At 38.9% G+C, this 23,516-nt stretch overlaps 1 protein-coding gene across 10 annotated transcripts in view; it reads left to right on the top strand.

Annotated features, from left to right (window-relative positions):
- The first annotated feature begins 1,992 nt into the window (after positions 1-1,992).
- Positions 1,993-23,516, top strand: part of inaE (inactivation no afterpotential E) — a 99,794-nt gene continuing 78,270 nt past the window's right edge. For 3 of the 10 annotated variants that reach the window (XM_043425855.1, XM_043426029.1, XM_043425942.1), the window contains exons 1-2: positions 1,995-2,566; positions 4,467-5,645. In XM_043425855.1, coding sequence (XP_043281790.1) covers positions 5,551-5,645 — 95 coding nt within the window. In that variant the 5' untranslated portion in view covers positions 1,995-2,566; positions 4,467-5,550. Of the gene's footprint in view, positions 2,567-3,766; positions 5,646-23,516 lie in introns of those variants that run through there. The other 7 variants (XM_043425771.1, XM_043425357.1, XM_043425692.1 and 4 more) reach the window with 6 other exon arrangements.

Here is a 23,516-nt window from a genome sequence, read left to right as displayed (position 1 = left end):
GTGAAGGGGGAGAGAGTAAAAGGAGCTCGGTGGATTTTTGCAACGAGAAAATCGTAAGAATTATTTCACTGCAGTGCCGCCGTGGCAGCACCGGCAACACTGAAAAGTGTGCTTGCACGAAACGTGACGCGGTTGTTGAGGGTTAGATTTCTCTTTGACGGTGGCGTGGTGGCGTGGAATGGAATATTCTCTCTTCTCTCTCGTCTCTCTGCTGACGCTGATGGTTTCACGGGGGAGGAAGCGTCGCTGCGTCATGTACTACTATCAGATTCGAGAGTTATTCAGGAGTGGGAATCCGGACGAAAATACGCAGGCGTCTTTCAGAATAAAACAGGAGGGGATTAAGCTCTGCACTTCGAGTTTCGGTCTGCTGGGGTCTCTGGAAATCCAGTTCCAGTTCCGCAGTTCCAGTACGCTCGAGAAGGCTCTTCTGAATGGATGTTCTCGCTGGATATAAAAAGTCAACACATGTATCCACGTCAAAAGAATCAAATTTTCAGGGTATCCGGTGATCAACGACTACAAATGCGAACTGGAAGAGCCCAGGTCAAAATCCGAGGTTCAGAAACTCGAGATCTTTTTTCGTGAATTACAAAATTCGAAGGTTCTACCGGAAACGGTTAAAGAAATAAACCTCCTCAACGTATTTTTCGATTCCCAGTGCAATTAGCCGTAAAAGCGAATTAAAAATATCTCGATCGTCTCAGGTTTCAGGGTTAAACTACTGCAGATATAGGAAACCGCGGTCAAAAATTTTTTCGAGCAAATTTCATACTCTGCACGGTTATTTCATCGACCTTTTGCACATAGTTTGACGTTGCTTCACACAAGCGTTTTTCAAAACAGCCTACAAAAATTAGCACCGTTCCAACCGAAATTCTTTCGAAAAAAAATGATCGGAATATGAAAAATAACTTTAAACAAACATTTTGAATCGGGTAAAGGTCAAGAGACGAAATATTTAGTCTGCGCAGTGTTGGCCAACGTGTCGAAGCCCTGGTGCCGCTTCCGGTAGCGGGTGTGCAGCCAACTCTCGCTGAACTTGAGAACTTTTTTTGACGTAACGTGACGCATATCAGGCGCACACCGTTTTATATTTGTAAACACGCGTCACAAACGGTTTTTCTTACCCTTGAAACGTAAATAATGTACACGTAAATATAAATGATATTCGTGTGTTCGCTTTAGGTATATGAAAATGCCTATTTGAAGCTAACGAAACTGAATCTATTTATATTTATCAATTAGTTGTTCCAGGATTGTTGATTTTGTATTTGTACACGTAGCGATAACTTTTTAACGAGCTCAGAGTTTTTAGGTCTCGAGATAAAGCAACTATTTTATTATTTTCTCCTGAATATTCAAAGCGATTGTCGTTTATCCAAGGTGTTTTGTAACGACGACAGATAAACTTTTTTTTTCGACAGATATATATCGAGACTTTCAAAAACGATTGTACGATGCTCTATATTCGTCGAAATAGTATTATCAGCGAAGATTCATGTTTATTTTCCGCTGTTGTTGAGGTTTAACCTCAAAACCAAAGCTGGTCAAAATATTCAGAGATCTTCTAACAACACAACGAATATGACGATTGTTAATATATCTAGAGAAATAAAAAGATATTTAAGAACGAATAAATCCGCTGTTGTTTTTTGCTCGTGTACGAATTCGTGGTTTTGTACACGTTCGTGCGATGTTTTGATTTTCTCGTTCTTTTAAACGATCATCAGAAATCGTCGATATTCGGGGCCGGAATACGAGGGAAGCGGCGCGTGTGCGGAAAACAAACGTGCGGAATCCCGACGACAACGAGGAGACACACGAGTTCGCCCCACCTCTTCAATGTCCCGCAGGGGATAAAGCGCTTCGAAAAACTCCCTCTCGCGCTTCCCTGACACCCTCGCCTCCCTCCACGCCCCCCGACTGCCCGCACAGCCGCGCTTCGCGCCCGCGCCACCCTCAGTGTGTAGTGTATAACTCGCAAGGGAGCCGGGCACCCGGCGCGCTGACGAGTTCCGCGCCAGTCTCGCGGCGGACGTCGACCGGTGTGCTATTTTTTCCTACGGCGCATTGTCGCATCCCCCAAAGAACAATGTTTATAGTGTTTCGAATATTTCGAAATTCCGTTCGATTTATTCGTTGTAGTTATTCGAGTGAGTGAACCGAAATTCTTTCCGATAAACTGCACCCACTGGAAATAAATAAATTACGTTGGCGTAATCGTGTGTACCGAAAATATACGAGTGTTTATCACATGAGACAGTGAGACAAACATTTATTTATCGCTCGTGCTCGCCGGCCCATCCGCATCAATAAAGTATTTACTTTCTTTCGGCTGTCGGATTAGGAGAGCTCAACAATTATGAAATTATCAGTGTGACTGCGGCGCTGTAAGAAATGCGGAGGAAAAAACGAAGAGAAAATTCGTTTACTGTGTGTCGACGGCTTCTCTACTGACAACCGACGCTCTAACGGTGGATATAAAATTCTCCGAAATACCTATAAAGGATATAACCCGCGTATCCCGCCTGCGGTCGATTTTATGTTGGCAGGAAATTGTACTGTATGTTTCACCTTTTTTCTTCCCTCTTTGTTCATAAACTCAACGAAATTCATGAATTTTACCACAGAATTCTAGGAACACCTGAAATTTCGTGCCAATTTGTTATAACGGAATGACATTTTTCGTGTTACGATCACGTTCACGGAAATCTATTGCCAAATAGTATTCGAAAAAATCTGATTTCCGAGTTTGTCATGCTCGTTATTTTCTAGCTTCGGATTATTTATTCCTGCTAGAGGCACAAAACACATTTCATCGAATTTATTTTTCCATTATTTTTTCTCAGTTTTTTGTTGATTATTAATTGCGGTTGGAAGCTTCATTGAGTTGAAAAAACGAATTGTATTTCCTAAGTATAAGTTTTGGCACTGAATGCTTGATTTCAAGTCAACGCATTTCCATCGTGAAAAATATCTTCGATTTAACTTCTAATATATTTGAGGGGTCTGAAATACCCCAAGCGAACTCCTAACTCGAATTCGAAGTTTGCTCTTCGAAAATTGATAGTTGATTGCAGAAAATTCAATAAATTTTTGTCCTGATTTTAAGCAATTGTCATGATGAATAATCGAAAACGATAAACTCATCCGATCAGTAAAAATTTCAGTGACATAGCGAAAGGTCGAAATCGTTGAATAGTTTTCCAGTTAATTTACGTCCGCTCTAAAGATTTCGATGAAATTTTACCAACAGTGAACCGTAGACTTTTGTCTTATCATCGAGTGTCAAAAATGGAAGTGTCATTGCCAAAATCAAGGAACTTTCGAAACAACGACGAGAAAACTCGTTTTTGAATGTTCCTTTGTTTTCTACAATTCTTTATTTCGTATTGCAATTGAAAAAATGAAGCGTCAGGGCCGTCAATTCGCGGAACGTCTTGTTTACGTTTTCCGGTGCCTCGCTGCTGTTTGCTTGGGGGAATAAAAATGTACTCGTTTCTCAGAACTTCCCTTTGCGGTTTCCCAACACCTTCGTGGTAAGAAAAAAAGAGGACGAAGTAAAATACAGAAGAGAAAAAAAATGATTTACGGGATTATGGTTAGAGCATTCGCTATGTTAATTACGAAAGTATGGAAACGAGGCGAGTGATGCAACGGGTTGGGCGTTTTATGGGGCGCTTGTTCGAAAGTACAGTTTAAACTTTAAACCACGACGCGTATCCAGGCAAGTTAGGTATTGAGTCAAATTATAATTGCAATACTAACGATTGAGCTCTGCTGTGCCTCGAAGTGTTAATTGAGTTGCCACTTTGAATCCTCGACTATTTATTTACTCGAATATACAGGAAGTTTCAAAGCTCGCGATTGAGAAGAAAATTTCGTGTTCGATTTTTCTTTTCATTTAAGGCACTTTTTTTTTCAATGATTAACTATAAATTAAAGACAAAAATGACTGAAATATTTTGCTTCTGGGATTGTACGTTGAGGTTACCACAAATTTTGGACGATTTTCCACAGTGAGCATTCAACATAATTTTCGTGGTTAATTGCTTTTTTCGCATCGTAATTAACCTGTTTTTTTCGAGCTTTTCAATAAAAATTCTAAATCCAGTAGCACGTGTAAAAATGTCTGCGGACTATTTCTATAAACTATAAAAAAAATTTATCGATATTAATAGGTTTTTATCACCGAATGACACAAAAATTCGAGCGTTGAAGTTCGCATCGTTGAAACCCAGTGAAAAATCAATCGATCGATGGTTATTTTTTTCTCGAAATTTAGCTCCAAATATTTCTCAGAATCAATTTTTGGGTTTCACAAGTCGAAGGACGGGTTGAATAATCAAGTTTTAAGGGGTTGTTAGAGCAAGAAAAAACCCGAATTGCAAAATGCATCGTCACGTTAAATAATGACGAAATTAAAAATCCACCTGTTTTTTTCGGCCCACACGAATTCGTAGTCCGGCTTCGAGAACGAATTTTGGAAATGGACGTAATTGCAGTACGTGAAGTAATAACGAGTTGACGCAACGATGGGCCTGCAAAAAAGGTACTTTCTTCAAGACAAACGATGTGCATCGAAGAGTTTAATTAACAAGTGCGCGTGAGACTGAGAGACAGCGAACGAAAATTGCGTCAGCGCATGTTTTTTTATTCCGCAGTGAGTCCGGGCCAAGACTGAGGCGAGGAATAAACGGACTACGAAGAGCGCAGTTGCTTTGAGCCGAAGACTAGAAAAAGGGAAAGAGTTATTCGTGTGAAAGTGTAAGTCGAATTGAGGTAAACGCGAATGCTCGTAAATCATAGTAAAAAGACGGCACGTAAAGTTATATTCGTGTACATAAGTTGGCGGAATAGTGAGGGCTATTCGTGGAGAAAAAAGCGCTGAAAAATGGTCGTTGAGGGATCAAGGATGCTCGGGAAAAGACTCGAAGCGCCGATATCGTTGCCCTCCTGACACTTTTCCCCTTCCGCCCCGACGTTTTTCAACGTTCTCGTTCCTTCTTTGTTCGCCGTTGTTGTTCGTGTTTTTTTTTCTCTCGGCTCAAATCGAGCGGAAAAAAGGCGATTGTTGAGGAAAAATGGCAGAATTCGGGGAGACTGAGCCCGTCGTGATTTTCGACGTATCGAGACCACCGGCAGACGATCAGGCGACCAGAATAGCGACGCGCCGAGTGACCTTAATCGTTGGGACGCTAAGACACGACCTTGACGATGAGCAACACCACCAGCAGGACGTGACATTCTCGACGAGAAAATATCATCGCATTGGCCTCGAGGAAAGACAGGACATGGAAACTCATTCGAAAATGAGAACGTCGCAACTCCTCGCGACACTCAATTTGTGATTTCGTGTTCTCACAAACATCGTCGTTGCGCCAATAATCCTTGCGATGCTTCGTGAAGTGCGCGCTTTATTAATTCTTCGTTAATCTTCGTTCTGTATAACGGATATGCGGCGCAACAAAATTCATCTTTCCGAAATAACGAAATACATTTAAATAATCATTTATGAATAAATATATATTCACATAGACGCAAGTGATGCCTGGTATCGTCGTTTTTCGAAGACGCTGGAGCGTCGGCAGCGACGATCTTGTCGTACCCGGTGCATTTCTCTTCAGTCTTCATCTAATATGGTGAGTCGATTTCTTTTTTTTTCCTGGGGATACTTCCGGTTTATTGGGGAGTCGAACGCATATTTTCTCGGGAACTGGCTCCTCGTATACGATCTTTTTTTTATTCTCTTTAAAGGCGAACCTTTTACATTTGGTAGAGAAAGAAAAAATCACCGAGTGCCTCGTCTCGTAGCGCAACGTACCGTTCCGAAGATTTTTTCCAATTGCTTTTAATCAATTCGATCTCTTTTTTGACGCTGCACAAAAACAGGTTCAATTTCCATTCTTTTTGCTGAAACATCACGAATTATTTGCTTGAATTTGAATTTTTCGGAATTTCGATCCATTTGTGAGCTGGTTCGTTCAAAAATTTCGACAAAATTCCATTATTTTTCATTCCGAAGGCCTTTTTCGAATTTCTTTTAATCCATTCGATATTTTTTTTGACGCTGCACAAAAACAGGTTCAATTTTCATTCTTTTTGCTGAAATATCAGAAATTATTTGGTTGATTTGAATTTTTCGGAATTTCGATCCATTTATGAGCAGATCGATGCAAAAATTTTGCCAAAATTCAATTGTTTTGGTATCCTCCGATGAGTACTCGAAAGTTTTTCAAAAAATTTTATTCAACGGCTGTTTTCTTTTTCAATCGACGCAACAATTTCCAAAGTTGCTTTATTCGAGGGAAAAGGGGACTGAGAACAGGCAAAAATGAATTTGCTGGCATATTTATTTTGGCGTAGCCAAGAATAAAACTGAGTCCATTGTCCCGCGATCACACTCCGCGGCCCCCTTCACAGGGACAAAAGGATCGTATGACAATTAGACAAATTTGGCAACCGAAAAATTGGGTAGGTACAAAGCTTGCGGGAACAATTAATGGCCCTGGAACTTCCCCCTCGACTCTCCCTCCCCCAACCTTTTTTATGTTTCGCGTCTTCGGAACAAAGAAGCATCGAGCCACACCACTCTCCACTGGGTTAAGAGTACGTTTTAATATTCCGAGAGCTCCTCTCGATTGTTCCAGATTAAATTCGTACATACGCGCCGCCGCGCGTACGTTTGAACCTCGAACGGGGCTCGATATTTCCCTCGAATTTTTGAGGCTCGTCGATAAACTTTGGTCAATATGCGTCGATGCTTTTCATTCTTCCGGTTCGAGAAACCTCGAGCCATTGGAATATTTTCCGCTTCAGTATTGTCCTACGGAAAACGAAATTTTGTTGATCCAACTAAATTCATTTGGCCAACATTGTTTTTCCTCAATCAACCGATGACGCTGAAGTTTCCAACGTTGGAGTCCAACGAAATAATCGAAAAAAACTCTCCAATAATTCCAGTAATTCTCCTATTTTGTTCCCTGCCAAATTTGCGATTCGTAGTTTTTCAACGACGCTGAAGTTTGCAACGTTGGAGTCCAACCAAGTGAAGGAAAAAAATATTTGTAATTCATCAATTTTTCGTTTCTCGAAGCATCGGTGTAAGTTGAAAAACTATACGAATTGCTAATTCGCAGGGAACGAAATTGTAGAATTACTGGAATTATTGGAGAGCTTTTTTAAATGATTTCGTTGAACCCCAACGTTGCAAACTTCAGCGTCATGTTTTTCAAGCTGCACCAACGATTCGTGAAATAAAAAAGTTGGTGAATTAAAAACGTTTTTTTCGCTCATTTCGTTGGACTCCAACGTTGGAAACTTCAGCGTCGTAATCAACCGTTGATTATTTGTTTTTTTTTTATGCCACAGTTTAGGTCTCCAGATCGGTTGGTTGCTTCTTCAAAAAATGACTCAAAACAACATTTTGTGGTTACAAGTACCGATATTTGGGTGATTTCTCAGGATATTTTATCAGCTGATTTTGTACCACCAAATATTCCGATTTGTAATGACGCTGAAGTTTGCAACGTTGGAGTCCAACGAAATGAATTTAAAAAAGCCTCCAATAATTCCAATAATTCTCCAATTTCGTACCCTGCCGAATTTCCAATTCATAGTTTTTCAACTTGCACTGATACTTCGTGAAATCAAAAATTGCTCAATTACAATTCTTTTTTTCTTTCATTTCGTTAAACTCCAACGTTGCAAACTTCAGCGTCGTGATTTAAATATATTATCCGTGCTATTGAAACAACAAAAAAGTCGTTCCTTACGAAAGCATATTTTGAGTGAATATTCTTAAAAAGGAAAAAAAATGTTTAGTCATTAGCATTCTCAGAGACAAACAGAATATTTTGTTGCTGTACAATGTTTCGTAAAAAACATACAAATCTTTTGTCTGAACAATAGCGTGAAACTGTTAAAAAGTTCAGTACAGTTAGTTAACTGACTTATTTTTCTTCGGTAATTATTCAGTAAAACAGAAAAAATCAATTTCAAACTGCATTTAGTTCAATGAATTATTTCATCGTAAAGTCATATGCAATAATCACGAAGTTCACGAAAAAAATAACACTTTTTTCACAGCAATTATAAACGAACGTAAGTTGAGGTGCATTTCAGCTCAGCATGAAAAAAAGCATTGTTACGTCCTCCGGTTACCTCAAAACCATTTGCAATTTTCCAGTTCCTTTTCGAATGGAATATAGAAAAAAAAAGTTTTTCGATCTCGAAAACTTTGAGTAGTTCCATTTGCTGTAGTTTCATAAAAATTCGAAATTCCTTCATTATCTCGTTATAATTTCGGATTGCAGTAGAAAAAGAAAATTCTCAATTTTTTGGGGAGTTTCGCCTTCTTTGAAACTGGGAATTGCAGTTTAAGTCATCACCTTTTTTGACGTTTGAGCCAAGTGAAAAATAAACAAAGCTTCCGAAACTCTTGGACAATATTTCCTCACGTGCCCCGTTTTGCCCCGCTCTCCCCGACATTTAATTGTCAAATCTGCGGAGACAATTCGCAATTTCATCTCAACCGTTTCCAGTCACAATCAGTTTCAATGAAACCGCTGTAGACGAGACCGAGATTTATTTGAGGCGAATGCTGCATTGAGTTCAACGACATGACAGAAATATATATCTATAACGTCACGGATTACGAACTCCGATCGTTAGTTTCGATTAAACTCTCCCCTGCAGTTTCTTCGGCAAAGTTATCGAGGCAGAGGACCGAGGACGATTTTTTTTATCCGCCACATGGAGGAAATAATGAATTTTTACTTTGCACCAAAATTAACAGTTTTTCCAATAATTGATAAAGTTCAACGACCACTTTTCATTCCCTGAAATTCATTTTCAAGGATTCCAAAGTCATCGGAACAATCGAAACGTTTTTATCCCCTCCGAGCTTCTCATTTGGCGCACAGCGCGTTGTTTTCAGTCGGCAAAATACGGAGGACAGTTTCCTCGAGATTTTTCGAATCTCGAAATTGCTTAACGACTAATTCAAATTCGAGGTTTTTTCGAAGGCTCGAAAACGATGTGAATATTGCCGAAAATAATGAAAAATTTCGTCTCCTCGACTGTTTTTTTATTATTCGTTGCTACTGAAATCAATTTTTTTGGTTGCGTGAATAAAATGGCGTAAAAAACAGCAATCCTTGCACCAGAATTATGGAGATTCCACCACGACCCTCTACGGGGGATTCTCTATGGTGGTCGAATACGGGAGAACATGCGATGTAAGATTTATGATTGCAATATATGAAAATTAGTGATGGGAAGTTCCGGTTATTTGGTAAGTTGCCGGTGAGCCAGCACGATTAATTATCCATTCATATTGTTTCGGAGATCTCGAGAGAACTCGTGAAATTTCAGGAATATTTAACTCGGGAAGTTGATGCGAGTAAGAAACTTTGCACTCGCTCGTGGTGCAATTTTCCAAGTTTCATCGATCGCTTCGTACTCTCATTTCTGTGCACGTTAACGATCTTATTTCCACGCATTATTTTTCCCTTCGAAAAAGTGAAACGAAGTAGTAATGAAATAATCGAGCTTCGAGAGAGAGAGAGAAAATGAAGGTCGTTGGAGTTGCAACGTTGGAGTGCAACGAAATGATAAAAAAAAAACTCTCGAATTCCAGTAAATCAAACATGGTGAATTACAAATCTTTTTTTCGTTCATTTCGTTGAACTCCAACGTTGCAAACTTCAGCGTTATGGAAAATGATGATTATTTGATGCAGAGTTTCATTAATTTGACTAATTAATTCTACGCGTGCTCAAATTATTTCAGGAAACCGAACACATTCAGCGTCGTTCATACTGCGCCATTATTTCCGTCGAGATACCAATTATTTTGTAATTTTCGAAAACTTTCACATTGCATAAACCCACGATGAGAAAAATTCGCTTTCGATTGTTGCTTCTCAGGTCGAATGAATTTCATGAAATTAGCAACGACGCAAATATAAATAACAGTATAATCAAATATACCATGACACTGAAGTTTTCAACTGGAGTCCAACGAAATCATCTGAAAAAACTCTCCAACTATTCTAGTAATTCTTCAATTCTGTTACCTGCCTAATTTACAATTCGTAGTTTTTCAGTCTGCATCAATGATTCGTAAAATAAAAAATTGCTCAATTACAAATGTTATTTTTCTCAATTTCGTTGGACCCCAACGTTGCAAACTTCAGCATCATGATATATCTCAAGTTGTATGACAGTGCTGATGTGGAGTCTCTACGAGCTTCGGTGACTTTTTATTCGGTGAATTTAAGGTAGGAGTCGCGCGACAATCGATATTAGACGAACTCGTGATTTTTAAATTATATCATTTTTACGTGATAAACTTTTATATGGCTAGAGGATTTAATAGACTACCGAAGATTATATCAAGAAATTTACGATCAAAAATAGAAATATAACACGGCATCTTTTGAGAAACCCATCCCGCCAACACGATGATTGCAGAATTCATTTCCTTATCGATTAGGTATAGTTTATGTTAAAACTGCTCCTCACAGATTATATTATAAAGATTCCAATGTGACCATAAAAATATAGGGCCATCGACTCATTCGAAGAGAATTTTTAAAATAATCTCGATGAAAACTCAGAAAATGGCAGGAGATCGACTGCCATGAAGTGGCTCGATATACTTGGCAACGTTAAGAATGTATACGTATATGTATACTACAACGAATCCAACGAGTCCAACGAAATGGTCTAAAAAAACTCTCAAATAACTCCAGTAAATCTCCAATTTTGTTCCCTGCCGAATTTCCAATTCGTCATATTTCAAGCCACATCAATAATTCGTGAAATAACAAAAATAATGAATTATAAATATTTTTTTCGTTAATTTCGTTGAACTCCAACGTTGCAAACTTCAGCGTCGTTGTATACTTTTCGTGATAGCCGGCGAGTTTGGAGGCTAGGATATCTATCTATCGACTGTCAGGTGAGAAGAGAAACGATATATATATGTATATATTGAAAAACCGAGTCAAATAAGCAATCATATTTCTAATAATAAATTATTGAATATGATCTTGTATAAATTTATACGAATACAGTTTAACTTGCCTTAATTAAATTTATTCAATACAGAAAACCTTTCTTATAACCTATTTTATTTCAACGATTAATAAATAGTCATTTGACCATAGAGTCGCGCGACTCTTACCTTAACTTAGAATATTTCATATTATATACGACAGTATGCAGAGTTGCTGCTGCTGCAACATCTGCTATTCATAGCTAATTAATGCATCATCTTGAGACGTGTATAAGAGCTCGTAGTATCGCGTGTTCCGTTTTCCGAACGCACCTTATCTACCGTAGTCTAGTAAAGACTTGGCTTGATCGTGTGTGCTCGGTTCTCGGCCACTAAACTCGTCTGAAAATGATGTAATGTGTATCGAAGTGTTTTTCGAGTCTGCGTGCTATCGACGACGCTGAAGTTTCCAACGTTGGAGTTCAACGAAATGAACGAAAAAGAACGTTTGTAATTCACCAATTTTTTATTTCACGAATCGTTGGTGCAGCTTGAAAAACTACGAATCGCAAATTTGGCAGGGAACAATATAGGAGAATTACTGGAATTATTGGAGAGTTTTTTTTCGATCATTTCGTTGGAGTCCAACGTTGGAAACTTCAGCGTCATTGCTATCGGTGTGGCATTCCCGGCGATTTGTTCGCTTCTGCATTCACATTCGTTCATTCATTCATTCAATTATTCATTAATATTAAGGTAGATCATGCCGGAAGGGGATCATATTTTATGGGTGTCTAAATTGGGTCGATTTTAACTTCCAAATTAAAGATATAATCACTTTAAATTAACGACAGAGTTATTAATTCGAAATTGAAAATCAATTTTTTCAACTTATCTTTTGGCGAATGAAATTACAAGCCATTAATTGAACGGAAATCCATCACTGAATGAACCCAAAATTTCATTCGTCCCTGGCTGAAATAGTACAGTTTTTTATGTCAAAAATCGCTTTAGAGAACGCAAACGGAAAATACAAAGGGAAATGGATCAAGAAAAAAGTGTCAACAAAAAAACAGAAGGCTGCGACAGGAATGGGCCGGAGCCAAAAAGAAACAAAATGCTGAAATAAGCAAATGTGAGGTTATACGAGGGCTCATTGCCAATTTCGTTTTATCTTTAACGGAATATATCTTTATCACTAGTAAGACAATCGTCCCGAATTTGTTCTCAGACCTTCGTTATACACTGCATTATTATTGTGTACTTTTTCGTAAACTTTGTAAGAAGCGTTCATTCGTTAAATGGAAAGATAAACGATTTTTTACGCATAGTCTCTATAACACTGTGTATTTTTCTTCATATTCAAACACGTTTATCTAAATAGTGAATAAGATGAACCCCTTAAAATTTGACATGCGTGTCAGTCGATTATCCATCTAAACTCTGTGTAAATTTGAAAACTCTTGAGAGAATTATTTCGTGCTTGAACTACCTTAATCTCTGAAAATACGATGTCGGAGAGTTTTTTGTTAGTCTGACCTGAGAAAGTGTGAAGGAGAATATTTTTGGTTTCTTAAAAATCGAATTAAAATGAGAGCGAACGAATTTGGCAAACATTTTTGGTGTTTCCGGCGTTTTGGTCTCTTCCGTATAACTTTTCACCTTTCACACTTGACAACAAGTCAAAAAACTGACTCTGCATTTGAACGAATGATTTTGAAGAATTCTTTTGTTTGATTATTTCAATTCTGTAAATAACGAATAATTCTCAATTCCATTTACGATATATCACTATCAAATATCGGTGACTGCGGCATTTGTTCATGAATGTTTGAGAGAAGATCGTCGTTTTTGAAAATTTACAAATAGGAATGTCACAGCAAACTGGGAGAGATCGAAAGGGAACGAAGTTTGGATCCACATGGAAAAATGGAGAAATACTTCAAATTCTTGCTCGTCGCCCTGAATAACTTCTGCCAAAACATGTCACCAAAATAACTCAGTTAATATATTCCAATCGAAGAAATTCCCCTGTGGAAGAAAGTCCAGCGCAATATCCACAAAAAAACATTTTTCAATCATAAAACATTCAAAAATTAAACGAGCATGGTTAAGCTGCAAAAAATATTTTTAACAATATCGCATTATTAAATACTATTATTTTACAATAATTTTACGGGCCTGCAACCCCATCGATAGGCTTGGTCATGCTTCGTGCAAATATCAATTTCGTTGATTTTAAGGGGTCTACCCTAATTAGACGGGCAAAAAAAAAGATTATCTTTACGAATTCTTTTGACCGGTATAAATTGTAAATATGGATATAAAAAGTGTTAGGCTTAAAAAATTTTTTTTAAATTTTTATTCTACTCTGTTTTCGTACAGAAAAATAGGGGAGAAGACAGCTCTAAAAAAAAAAAATGGGTTTGCGCTGTTGACAAAATCTCTAGAATGGGATGATCAGAGAAAAAAAAAAGTTTTAGACTCAATAGGTTATGGAGCATATCACACGATTATTGATTTTTTCAAAAATGACAAAATGGCCACCATTTTTCCAAAAACTACAAAAAAGCACGTTTTTTTCATCGTTTTTTGCGAAAAAAAATAGTTCCACTAAAAATTTCAAAATTCGTATGATCAGCGCTATAGCTACGGTCATAAAGAAAACGTGGTAAAATTTTGGTAAGGATCGGTTGAATAGTTTCGGAGATTTTATTAACGAGCCGTCCAAAAATGCAATTTTGAGAAAAACGCGTTTAAACAAAGGCAGATAGGCACTTAGACTGCTCAGATCTTTATGAAATTTTACTATACTTTTAAATTATGTACACTTTCGAAAAATGCAATAAAAAAAAAATAGATTTTTTGAAAATTCTAATTAGGGCAGACCCCTTAATACGAACAAATCTAACAAATACTCCTAGCAGATTGAAGTCAATTTTTTCTTGGTTTTTATCATCCAATGTTACAGTATGCCAATGTCGTAAAATCCCAACAAATAATGTCCCATAATATCACATGAAAAATAACATAAATGGGATTTAAATATGCATTTAGGTGCACTTCGTATATATTATCACGTCATTATTCTCATTCCGTTGTCACTAAACATGAAATAGTGCAAGTACATATTGAGCGTTGTTATGGGTTCGTTAGCATTCAAAAGTGTATGTATAGTTACAGAAGCCACAGAGTCATTGAACGTTTGTGACAAAACTGTTGGGTCGGGTTCGTTCTGATTTTCTGACAATGAGTTGGGTTCGATTGGTTTTCGGTTTGAATTTTGTCCACACGTTTGTTTATTTCATAAAGAATAATTATTATTGTTTTCACTTTAAGTGGTTTGCTCGCATATTTTTCTGGTTGCTTGTTTCCGGTTGGAGCTTTTCTCTGTTTTTTGAGAGGTTACATTTGTTCGGTTGTTCATCTGTTCGCCAATTTATCCAAATGTCATACGCCGTTTTGTACACGATGATGACGAATTCCTTTGAAGATATTATGAAAATTCCCGGATTATTTTTGTCGAGGATATTAAAAATTATTGAGATATTTGTAGGTGTTGATATTTAGGTCGTAGGATAACTTAGGCCGGGACAATATCGGTGAGGTTCGCTCGACTCGAATAATGACGCGTGCACCCAGAATTCTTTTTGGATGTCACAAATGTGTGGTTCAGTTCTTCTTCAAATTCACTGATTAAAAGTTTGAGTTTACCATTTCGTATACATTTCGTAAAATTCGTTTTTCCAATTGATTCAAGAGTTTCGCTAGTTTTTATTACTATTTTTTTATCACTATGGAGTTTGTATCCTTTTCGAGTCGCTATAATTCTCGAAAAATGTCTCACCACTCCCCCGAAAGTTTCACGCTGCTGAGTGCAACATAAACGTCAATATTTTCTTCCTTTTCTACGCTGTTAAAAATCGGCGAAAAGAGCGTTGCTATCCGACGTTGAAAGAGTGAAGGCTACGGAGTTTGTTCGAGTGTAGATGGAACGCCCCGTGCACCTAAGCATTGACCGCAGGCCATACGAGCGCGAGCGTCCGTTCACCAGTCAGTCTCCTCTCGCAGTGACTGCTGTCTGGCACGCTCGTCGATTTAAACACACAAAAATTGCCTCGGTCACAGACACGCACTCGCGATTTTTAATACACTGGGCCTATTTACGTATTCGAAAGTTCGTTACGTCGAGCCGCTCTATCGCCGGGTTGGAAACCCACTCGGAGTGCGGTAGAAAAAGTAAAAAAATTCTGAACGATAAAGAGAGATACGCGCGGACCGACGGGTTGACGAGCGGAAGCCGCAGCTCGATAAGCCGACAACTCATCAGTTTTTCTCCCGCGTTCTTAGCATCACCTCCAATCTGACCGGTCTTGCTGCAATGGAAATAAAAAAACCGAGTATATACTTGGTTGGAACGCTGCCAATTTTGTGACTTTTCTAACGATTGATTTTATTTTTTGAAATATTTAAACACGCTCGGCCATACACAAATTTCATTAATTTCGAATAAATTTATTTAAGTCAACGTGTAACGAAGCAAAGTTAATAAACTTTTAAAATTGAAGTGTCCGTGCAGTTTCGAAATCGGTGAAAAAGAGCGAAATGCTTTCGAAACTCTCGTTTTGTAAATCGTTCGAACAGCGCTCGAACTGGACGATCGAATCACGATGTTTTCACGAAGACACGACAAAACATTAGCCAACTTTCGCTTTGGAAATTCTTTCACGATGAAGTTAAGTTTGAAAGAATAAAAAGTGCTCGAATGCGAGGTTAATTCTTGTTGTTTTTCTGAGTGCTCGCAGCTTTTTAGGTTATTTTCGTAGCAAAGAATCGCCATGTGAAATAAATATGAGCGCCTATGCCACGTGGTGTTATTATTGACTAGGAGCGAGGAGAGTGGGATTGTGGGATACGTCAACGCGCCGCTCCCCACCTCGGCCGAGTGAGCGCGAGGCACACGTGACTCGGTTTTGTTTGCAATCACGGAGAGAAGCCTAGTGCAGGGAGAAATACGAGTTCTGAGCGCTCGTTAGACCCACCAAAATAATTTTTTATCCCTCTTTTTTCTAGTATTTTTATTTACTCCTAAATAAAAATTCAAAGCGATGCCGAGCCTCATTGCTTTTGGACGACGATGGCGAGTGGGAAGCGACGATCTCGTCATTCCCGGTTTCGTTCTCGGCCTCCTACATGCCTTACAGTAAGTCGAGTTTTTTTCCACTTGAAATGGAGTTTTTTGCAGAATTCTTCGGCAACGAACCGTCAACCGGATGAATTTTCATTCGAGCGAGAAACGCGCGTCCGTTTTATCGATTTTTCAAGCTTTTTCCTTTTAAAAATGAATTTTCTTCGGTAGGGGGAACAACATTTTTTTTTCATTCTTCCCACAAACTAACATCCGTCGGATCGAAATACTCTTTTTACCCACGTGCTCTCTTACGCCCAGTTTCTCGTTACTCTTCTTAACCGCAGCCAGAATGCCTTAATTGGCAGAGCTAAATTCCCGGTAAATTGAAAGCGGCGTTCCGAATCGCATGCCGCAGAGATTCTACGTGAACCCAGATCCCCGATGTGTAGAACAAATTTACTTTTTATGGAAGGCGAGACGCGTCGGCAGAGCGGCAGCATATATTTTTACTTTATTTTCAGTTTACAATCGCCATTAGAATTTTTCGTATTTCTCTTTCGTGCACGGAGAGACTTTTATACGAATATTTCGAACGAATACGTAGAAAAATTTGCTTCGTTATGGAGCAGCGTCGTTGGATGTCACCATTCTATTCCATTTCACCAAAGTTCATAGTAATTTTGATACCGAAAGCAGTTCTCTCAAATTTTATGACGCTGAAGTTTGCAACGTTGGAGTCCAACGAAATGAACGAAAAAAATATTTATAATTAATCATTTTTTTATTTCACGAATCATTGATGTGGATTGAAAAATAACGAATTGCAAATTCGGTAGAAAACAAAATTGGAGATTTACTGGAATTATTCGAGAGTTTTTTTAGATCATTTCGTTGGATTCCAACGTTGCAAACTTCAGCGTCATCAAATTTTACCATTTTTAGCCAGGGACGAATGAAATTTTGGGTTCATTCAGTGATGGATTTCCGTTCAATTAATGGCTTGTAATTTCGTTCGCCAAAAGATAAGTTGAAAAAGTGTATTTACAATTTTTAATGAATAACTCTGACGTTAATTTAGAGTGATAATATCTTTAATTAGGGAGTAAAAATCGATCCAATTTAGACTCACATAAAATACGATCCTACGGATCTACCTTAAATCTCCGTTCGTTCTTATCCTTTCCCCAAATGCAGTGTATTCTTTTAAGATGTGCCAACTCCAATCGAGGTGTAGAATATTCCAATGCTCTTATCGATGCGACTCTCGCTTCTCTCGGAATTTCCACAACGTCGAGAGACTCCTTCGCTCGATTAAATCCCTCGGGATACCTGGTGCGGGGAGCACTGATACGGAATTGTAATTTCAGTCTGTTGTTGCACGTGTATCTCCGTGAGCACATTCGAGGAGCATCGATGACAGAGAACGTCTCACGTACAGAGTGGAGACTCAAATAATCGCGGTATTCTGGAAAGGAAGTTACGAAAAATTGAAACAAAATGCGCTTGGAGATCGACGAAACGGTCGACCTTCCAGTCCAGTATTTCGTGTCAAGTGTTCTTCTCAAAAAATGAGAGGCAACGAGGAACAACATTTTTTGTTCCATTCGAATGAGCCTTCGATGGAACTTTTGATAAATTTCTTCGATTCTCGTATTTGGTATTCTTTTTTCAATTTTCTTTCGCGTACGTGCAGGAAATGCTGGCTCTTCTAAAAATAACTCAATTGGGTGAGAGAGAAAAAAATTAGGTGCATTCCGAAGATGTGGGGCTCCAATATCATCCGGGGCTAACAATAGCGAGCCGAGCATCACTTGGTACAAGTCGTGGAAGACATTCCGCTACAATAGACTTCGCTGCTGTGAGCGCATGGGGATTTCCGTTTCGACTGAAATACCAAGTGTGAGAAATTTTTTTTATTTTCATTCATCGCACTGGATTTTTCTTCAAATCGAACCCAAATACTCGATGAGAATAATCGATTATTTGGCTCGTCCCGGAAAGTTCATTTTTTCCCTCGAAAATTCCATTGATTTTTGTGGATTTAAAAAATACATTCATTTATTCAAACTGCATGATAAACTGAAAAAAAGTGAACAGCGAAACGATGATTTTTGTTCGACTTCGGTTTTTTCCTTTTTATAATACCGTTTTTCACTTTTCATACCACGACTTCGAGTCCTAATACCGTTCTCTCATTGAGATTTCAAATTTTGAGAAAAATCCAAAAATCATAGGGCACCAGAGTGGCAAACGAGCGAGGGAAAGTGGGGTATGCTTTTAGAAGTGAACCGAAGTTCAAGCGAAAAGTGGAGGTTCGAGAATTCGCGTGTTCAGGACGTTGGCAAAGTCCTTGCTGAACGGAGCATGTATAGTTTTTTGCGGATTCAACGCCCTTATATTATTCCCGAGTAACGCCCATCTCGCGTGAGCAATACAATTGCAGGATAAATTATTTTCTCTCCGGGTACGTAAAAAGGACGCGTAGTGTGCCATCCATTCGTGAAAAGAATCTCTCAATGCACAAAAGTATTTGGAAAAACGCGTTTTCGTTTCACGTGTGTATTTCGCTCGAGTACTCTTCGAGTTTCACGTTTCGTATACTTCGCTCAGCATTCTCCGGACACTGTTGGAAAAACTTTTGATCGACGACGATATATTGCGACAATGTAGCTTCGAGTACGTTCTCATACAGAAGATAAAATGGACTGATTTCATTTCTCTATTCGAAGAATCCCAATAGATTTCAATGGCCTTCAATTCGGAGTGTTTAAATCTATTTTACGAATACAATGTTCAATCAGATTCCTTTTTTTTCTTAAAAATTCGAAAAAATCCGTGTCCACAGATCTTTTCGACTCAAATTTTCATTCGTTGTTTCTTCACGTGCGTTGAATGTAAATAATTTACATTTGGAAGTGGGATTTAATTTCGAAATAAATAACTGAATGTTCTGTTTAAAGTTATTATCACAATGCAATGAAAAATCGCCATGAATTTTCTTCATTGAAAATGAATAACACTTTTTTCTCTATTATATCAGAAAATATGGAATTTTCACACGATTCAAACGTTAATAAAAAAAAAAATGTCATTTCCACCAGACAAATGTTGATTACGTTGTACAACTGAGACAAAAATCTTCATCAAGTTTTTCAAATCACATGAATATCCAATGAAATTTTTGAAATTAGCATAAGAATTTCAATAAACTTTTATAATGCGCCATAAAATTTGAATTTTTATATTTCCACCCAGTTTCTCTTACGGTCACTCAATATTCTGAAAGCTCTTATAACGCATGTTCCATGAAAATCACCTAAAAATGGGCAGTGCAGCGATGAGTCTGCGAGTTAAAATATTTGGGTTAAAATAACAGGGCTTATTTCTTGCATCAGCTCACAAAAACGTCTGCAGATAGTATTGAACTGAATCCTAAAGTAAAAGAAAAAAGAAAAACGATGAAAATAGACGTGACAAGGGAACGAATAGAAAAAAGCTCGCGCCGTGAAATAGTACGTAATTGTAAGGCTGGTAAAGCTTAAAGGGGGTTGAATATACGTACAATATCGTGGGTAATGTACACTCCGAGACGGTAGTATGCTTCGGTGTATGTCACTCGGTTTTATCGATCGTCCTTGTGGTGTTGCTCCCGACGTCGTTTCTCGTATGCCAGCAGCAACGATGACCGAGCTTTTCCCCTTTTTTCTGCCTCGTCTTACGTCGATCCCGTCGCCCCGGAGAACCAGCAGAGAAGGAGCGATGAGAAGCTTAGTTTGCGATGTTATCAGGAAAGATAGCCACTCAATGAACTTGTTTGTGCTTTCGCACGGCGAAGCTGTTGTCAAAAATACTGAAATTCTGTGTACTTTTTGCTCGGAAACATTCGTAGGAAAGAACTCGCAAGTTTTCGACGTAATGAGGACGTGGATGTGAGTTAAAAGTCCGTTGGAATCGAAAGTTTCTCCAAGTTTTTGCAATTTTTTTAGTTTCTAAGTGACAGAATGATTTTACAAAGTTACGATATCTCAGGATCTCATAATCAGTGGGAAGGAAAAAATCTCAAAAATTGACTTTTCGTACTAGACTAATTCCTCCGTAGAAGCGGTCGGAAAGTCCGCGGGAAGGCTGGCGCAAACTTTTCCTTCGAATACTCGGGCTCGAGCCGTTGCAGGCTTTTCCAATATTGGCAGATTCGATCAAAGGATGTTGGTCGGTTGGCTGCACTTTGGATTTCTTTCCCGAATGCATTTTGCACGGTTTTTCGGAAAAATCGTGGCGCCTAGTGGCCCTCGAGGCCTTTCCAGTCCTTCGATTTGGCATTTCTGGATGACGCTGAACTTTTCAAGCTTCGACTCCGACGAAATGATGTAAAAAACTCTCGAGTAATTCGTGTAAATCTCCAATTTTGTTCTCTGCCGAATTTGGAATTTACAGTTTTTCAACCTACGCCAATGATTCGTGACATAAAAAATTACTGGATTACAAATATTTTTTTCCACTCATTTCGTTGGACTCTAACGTTGCAAACTTCAGCGTCGTAGTTCTACGAAGGTGCTTGGATCGCACTAAAAATCTGACGAAACTTTTGTCTCTCGTTCCCTTTAAAATTGAATGGCTTTGAAGACTCTCTATGAAACGTTAATTTCTTTCGTTTTTTTTGTTTAACCTTGGCATGATATTAAATCTCACGAATCGAATTCACTGCCGCTCGTTTCGTTCTGCCTTCCTCCTCAAATCTCATTCTCCTCATTTTTCTTTGAATTCTGTTTGTTTCCTAAGGAGATTCCAGAGCGATGAAAATATTTTAGAAAAATCGTGCTTACGGATATAAGCAGCAGCGGGTTCTTTCAAGATCGCGCCCGGCGAGATTAGCTTCCTATTTTAATCGAGCGGAATTCTCACGCGGAGCAACTTGCGTTATTGAAAGGAAGGAACAACGATGCAGGAAACGAACGGCACCAGGAGAACAGGGATAAAATTTTGCTCTCAGTAGAATCTGGTATGGAATTGGAGGAAGTCGAGATGGGAGAGAAAAGGACAGGACGAGGCACATAGATCGAGGTATAAGGGCAATAAATTGCTTCGCACAGTGCTATCGAGATGAAAGCCTTTTTCGCTTCACCAAAGACGAATTTCGTTTCTCTGTCTGGTATTTATGAGTTTTATTCGTGGCTTCTCCCTCATTCTTACTTTCTCGTTTCTTACGAGCTTTTTTTTATCTCTGTTCCATTCGGTTTCTCTGTCTCTTTCCCTTTTCTGTTTTTTTTGCCTCCTATCGGTCTCGTCGTTATTCTCGTTGATTCCGACAATATTTTCCCGGACTCGATCTACTTCACGAGCTTATAACTGGTTAGACGCTCAATATATACTCCCTCCTCGAATAACTGACTCGGAATATCGTGAGGCGAGTACGTGGGTGTATATTTTGAAAGCGCCGTCACAACTCGGAAGAACAGAGACCTCGTTCGAATCATTATAATTTTGATGTGCCTCGAACGTCCATCGAAAATAGAAATTTCGTCAAATCGCATCGTTGCCAATCACGAAACGCTTCTCGATCGACTCTTATTTCGATTTTTATGCTGATCGAATGTTGCTGATGAAAATTTCGACGACACCATTCGCGAGTCTGTGCGCGCGGCATTAATGCCTTATTGTAAACAAATTTTCTATTGGGAGTGAATAAAAGTGTGGGTGTGAAGTCACGAGGACATTTGTCGTTGCATATTTTAAGGGCTTATGTGCACTCGCAGCCGGCGAAAAAACGTGGTTTTCTTGACTCTTTCTCGACAAGAAAATAAATGTTTATTGAAAAACTGTGAACTGCGTTCATTAGTACATATGTTCATGTACTTGTGCAATTTTTTTCGTCTCAAGTATAAACTTGGTACGGATCGGATCGATGACGCTGAAGTTTCCAACGTTGGAGTCCAACGAAATGATCGAAAAAAACTCTCCAATAAATCCAGTGATTCTCCTATTTTGTTCCCTGCCAAATTTCCGATTCGTAGTTTTTCAAACTGCACCAACGATTCGTGAAATAAAAAATTGGTGAATTACAAACGTTTTTTTCGTTCATTTCGTTGGACTCCAACGTTGGAAACTTCAGCGTCGTATCGGATCGATAGTTTTTTAGTAATCGTGTCCACTGCAAAGGTACTTTTGGAAAAAGACGATTCTGAGATAATCGAGCAAAAAAATGTTTCAGCTGCGGGGTAAAAAATTAGAAGGACAACAAAGTTCGGGATTGATCGAAGTTATCACGAGGAGACGAACTGCTGGCTCGTACCACAGTGAAGTCATTCTCACTTCTGAAACACAAGTTTATCGATACACTCGACTGGCTTCAGTGGCTTTAAGTCAATTATTCGCGGTTGCCAATTGGTCCACGAGCGAGGTACGCGTTGGAGCTTGCGTCACGCTTCGTCGTTCTTCGCAGCGACGAGAAAAGCTTTTTGTTTTATTCATCGAAGCAGATGACTTTTCGGCGTTCTGACGAGCCGCGGAAATTCACATTGATAAAGCTTCGAACGATATTTGGTGAGTGGACAAAACGTCAAACGTCTTGCACACTTTTTGTTGTTACGTTGACGGATAAACACTCATGAAAAAATACGTGCCTGCTTCACAAACGAAAAACAGCAAGTCCAGCTTTGTATTTCAATCGAATTTTCGCTTCGGCATAATTTTGTCCCTAATTTTCCTCTCTTTTATTGAACAGTCTCGGGACTAGCTTCGAAATGCTTCGTGCCCCTCGCACTTTTTCATGCAACCTACATTGCGCTTTCGTCCAGCGCGTTGCGGCTCGAAAAAAGGCCAATTTCTCGAACTTCTTTGTCACGATGTCTCACGAGATCACTGGGAGAAAAAAATTGTTGGCGGAAGCAGAAAAGTTTGTTTACAATTTATAAATATTCAGCCATTCGAACAAGAATATTCAACTTTGCTGATTGGTTGCTTCACGTCCAAGAAATTTTCATGATTGACTCGAGTAAATTGACGTTCTTGCGAACTCCAGCTGAACAGCCACTTCTGCCGCATCCCAATGACGCGAATCACTTCAGGATTAACAAGCTCGAGATGGGAATATTTAGGGTTTTCGGTTTTCACAGTGTTTTCCACCGTTGATTCCGCCGGGCTAAAATTAGATTTGAATTTCACTGTGGAGCCCCACAAACGTCTTAGAATCTCACGGTTGTTTACAACAGAATACATTGAACATTTGTACGCGTGCGGGGAGCTCTCAAGGGAAGCCTCGAAAGCCCCTCAATCTTGCATCTTCGCTCAACCCGCACACTTGCCCGTTTTGCATGCAACGCCAATCCAGCATCCTTCGCGTGCTCCACAAACGGCGTTACTTTGCTTTAATTACGATGAGGCA

The sequence above is a fragment of the Venturia canescens genome, chromosome 1 (assembly GCF_019457755.1).
Source record: "Venturia canescens isolate UGA chromosome 1, ASM1945775v1, whole genome shotgun sequence".
In the NCBI taxonomy this organism is placed as follows: Eukaryota; Metazoa; Arthropoda; class Insecta; order Hymenoptera; family Ichneumonidae; genus Venturia; species Venturia canescens.
This window is presented reverse-complemented; position numbering and strand designations above follow the sequence as displayed.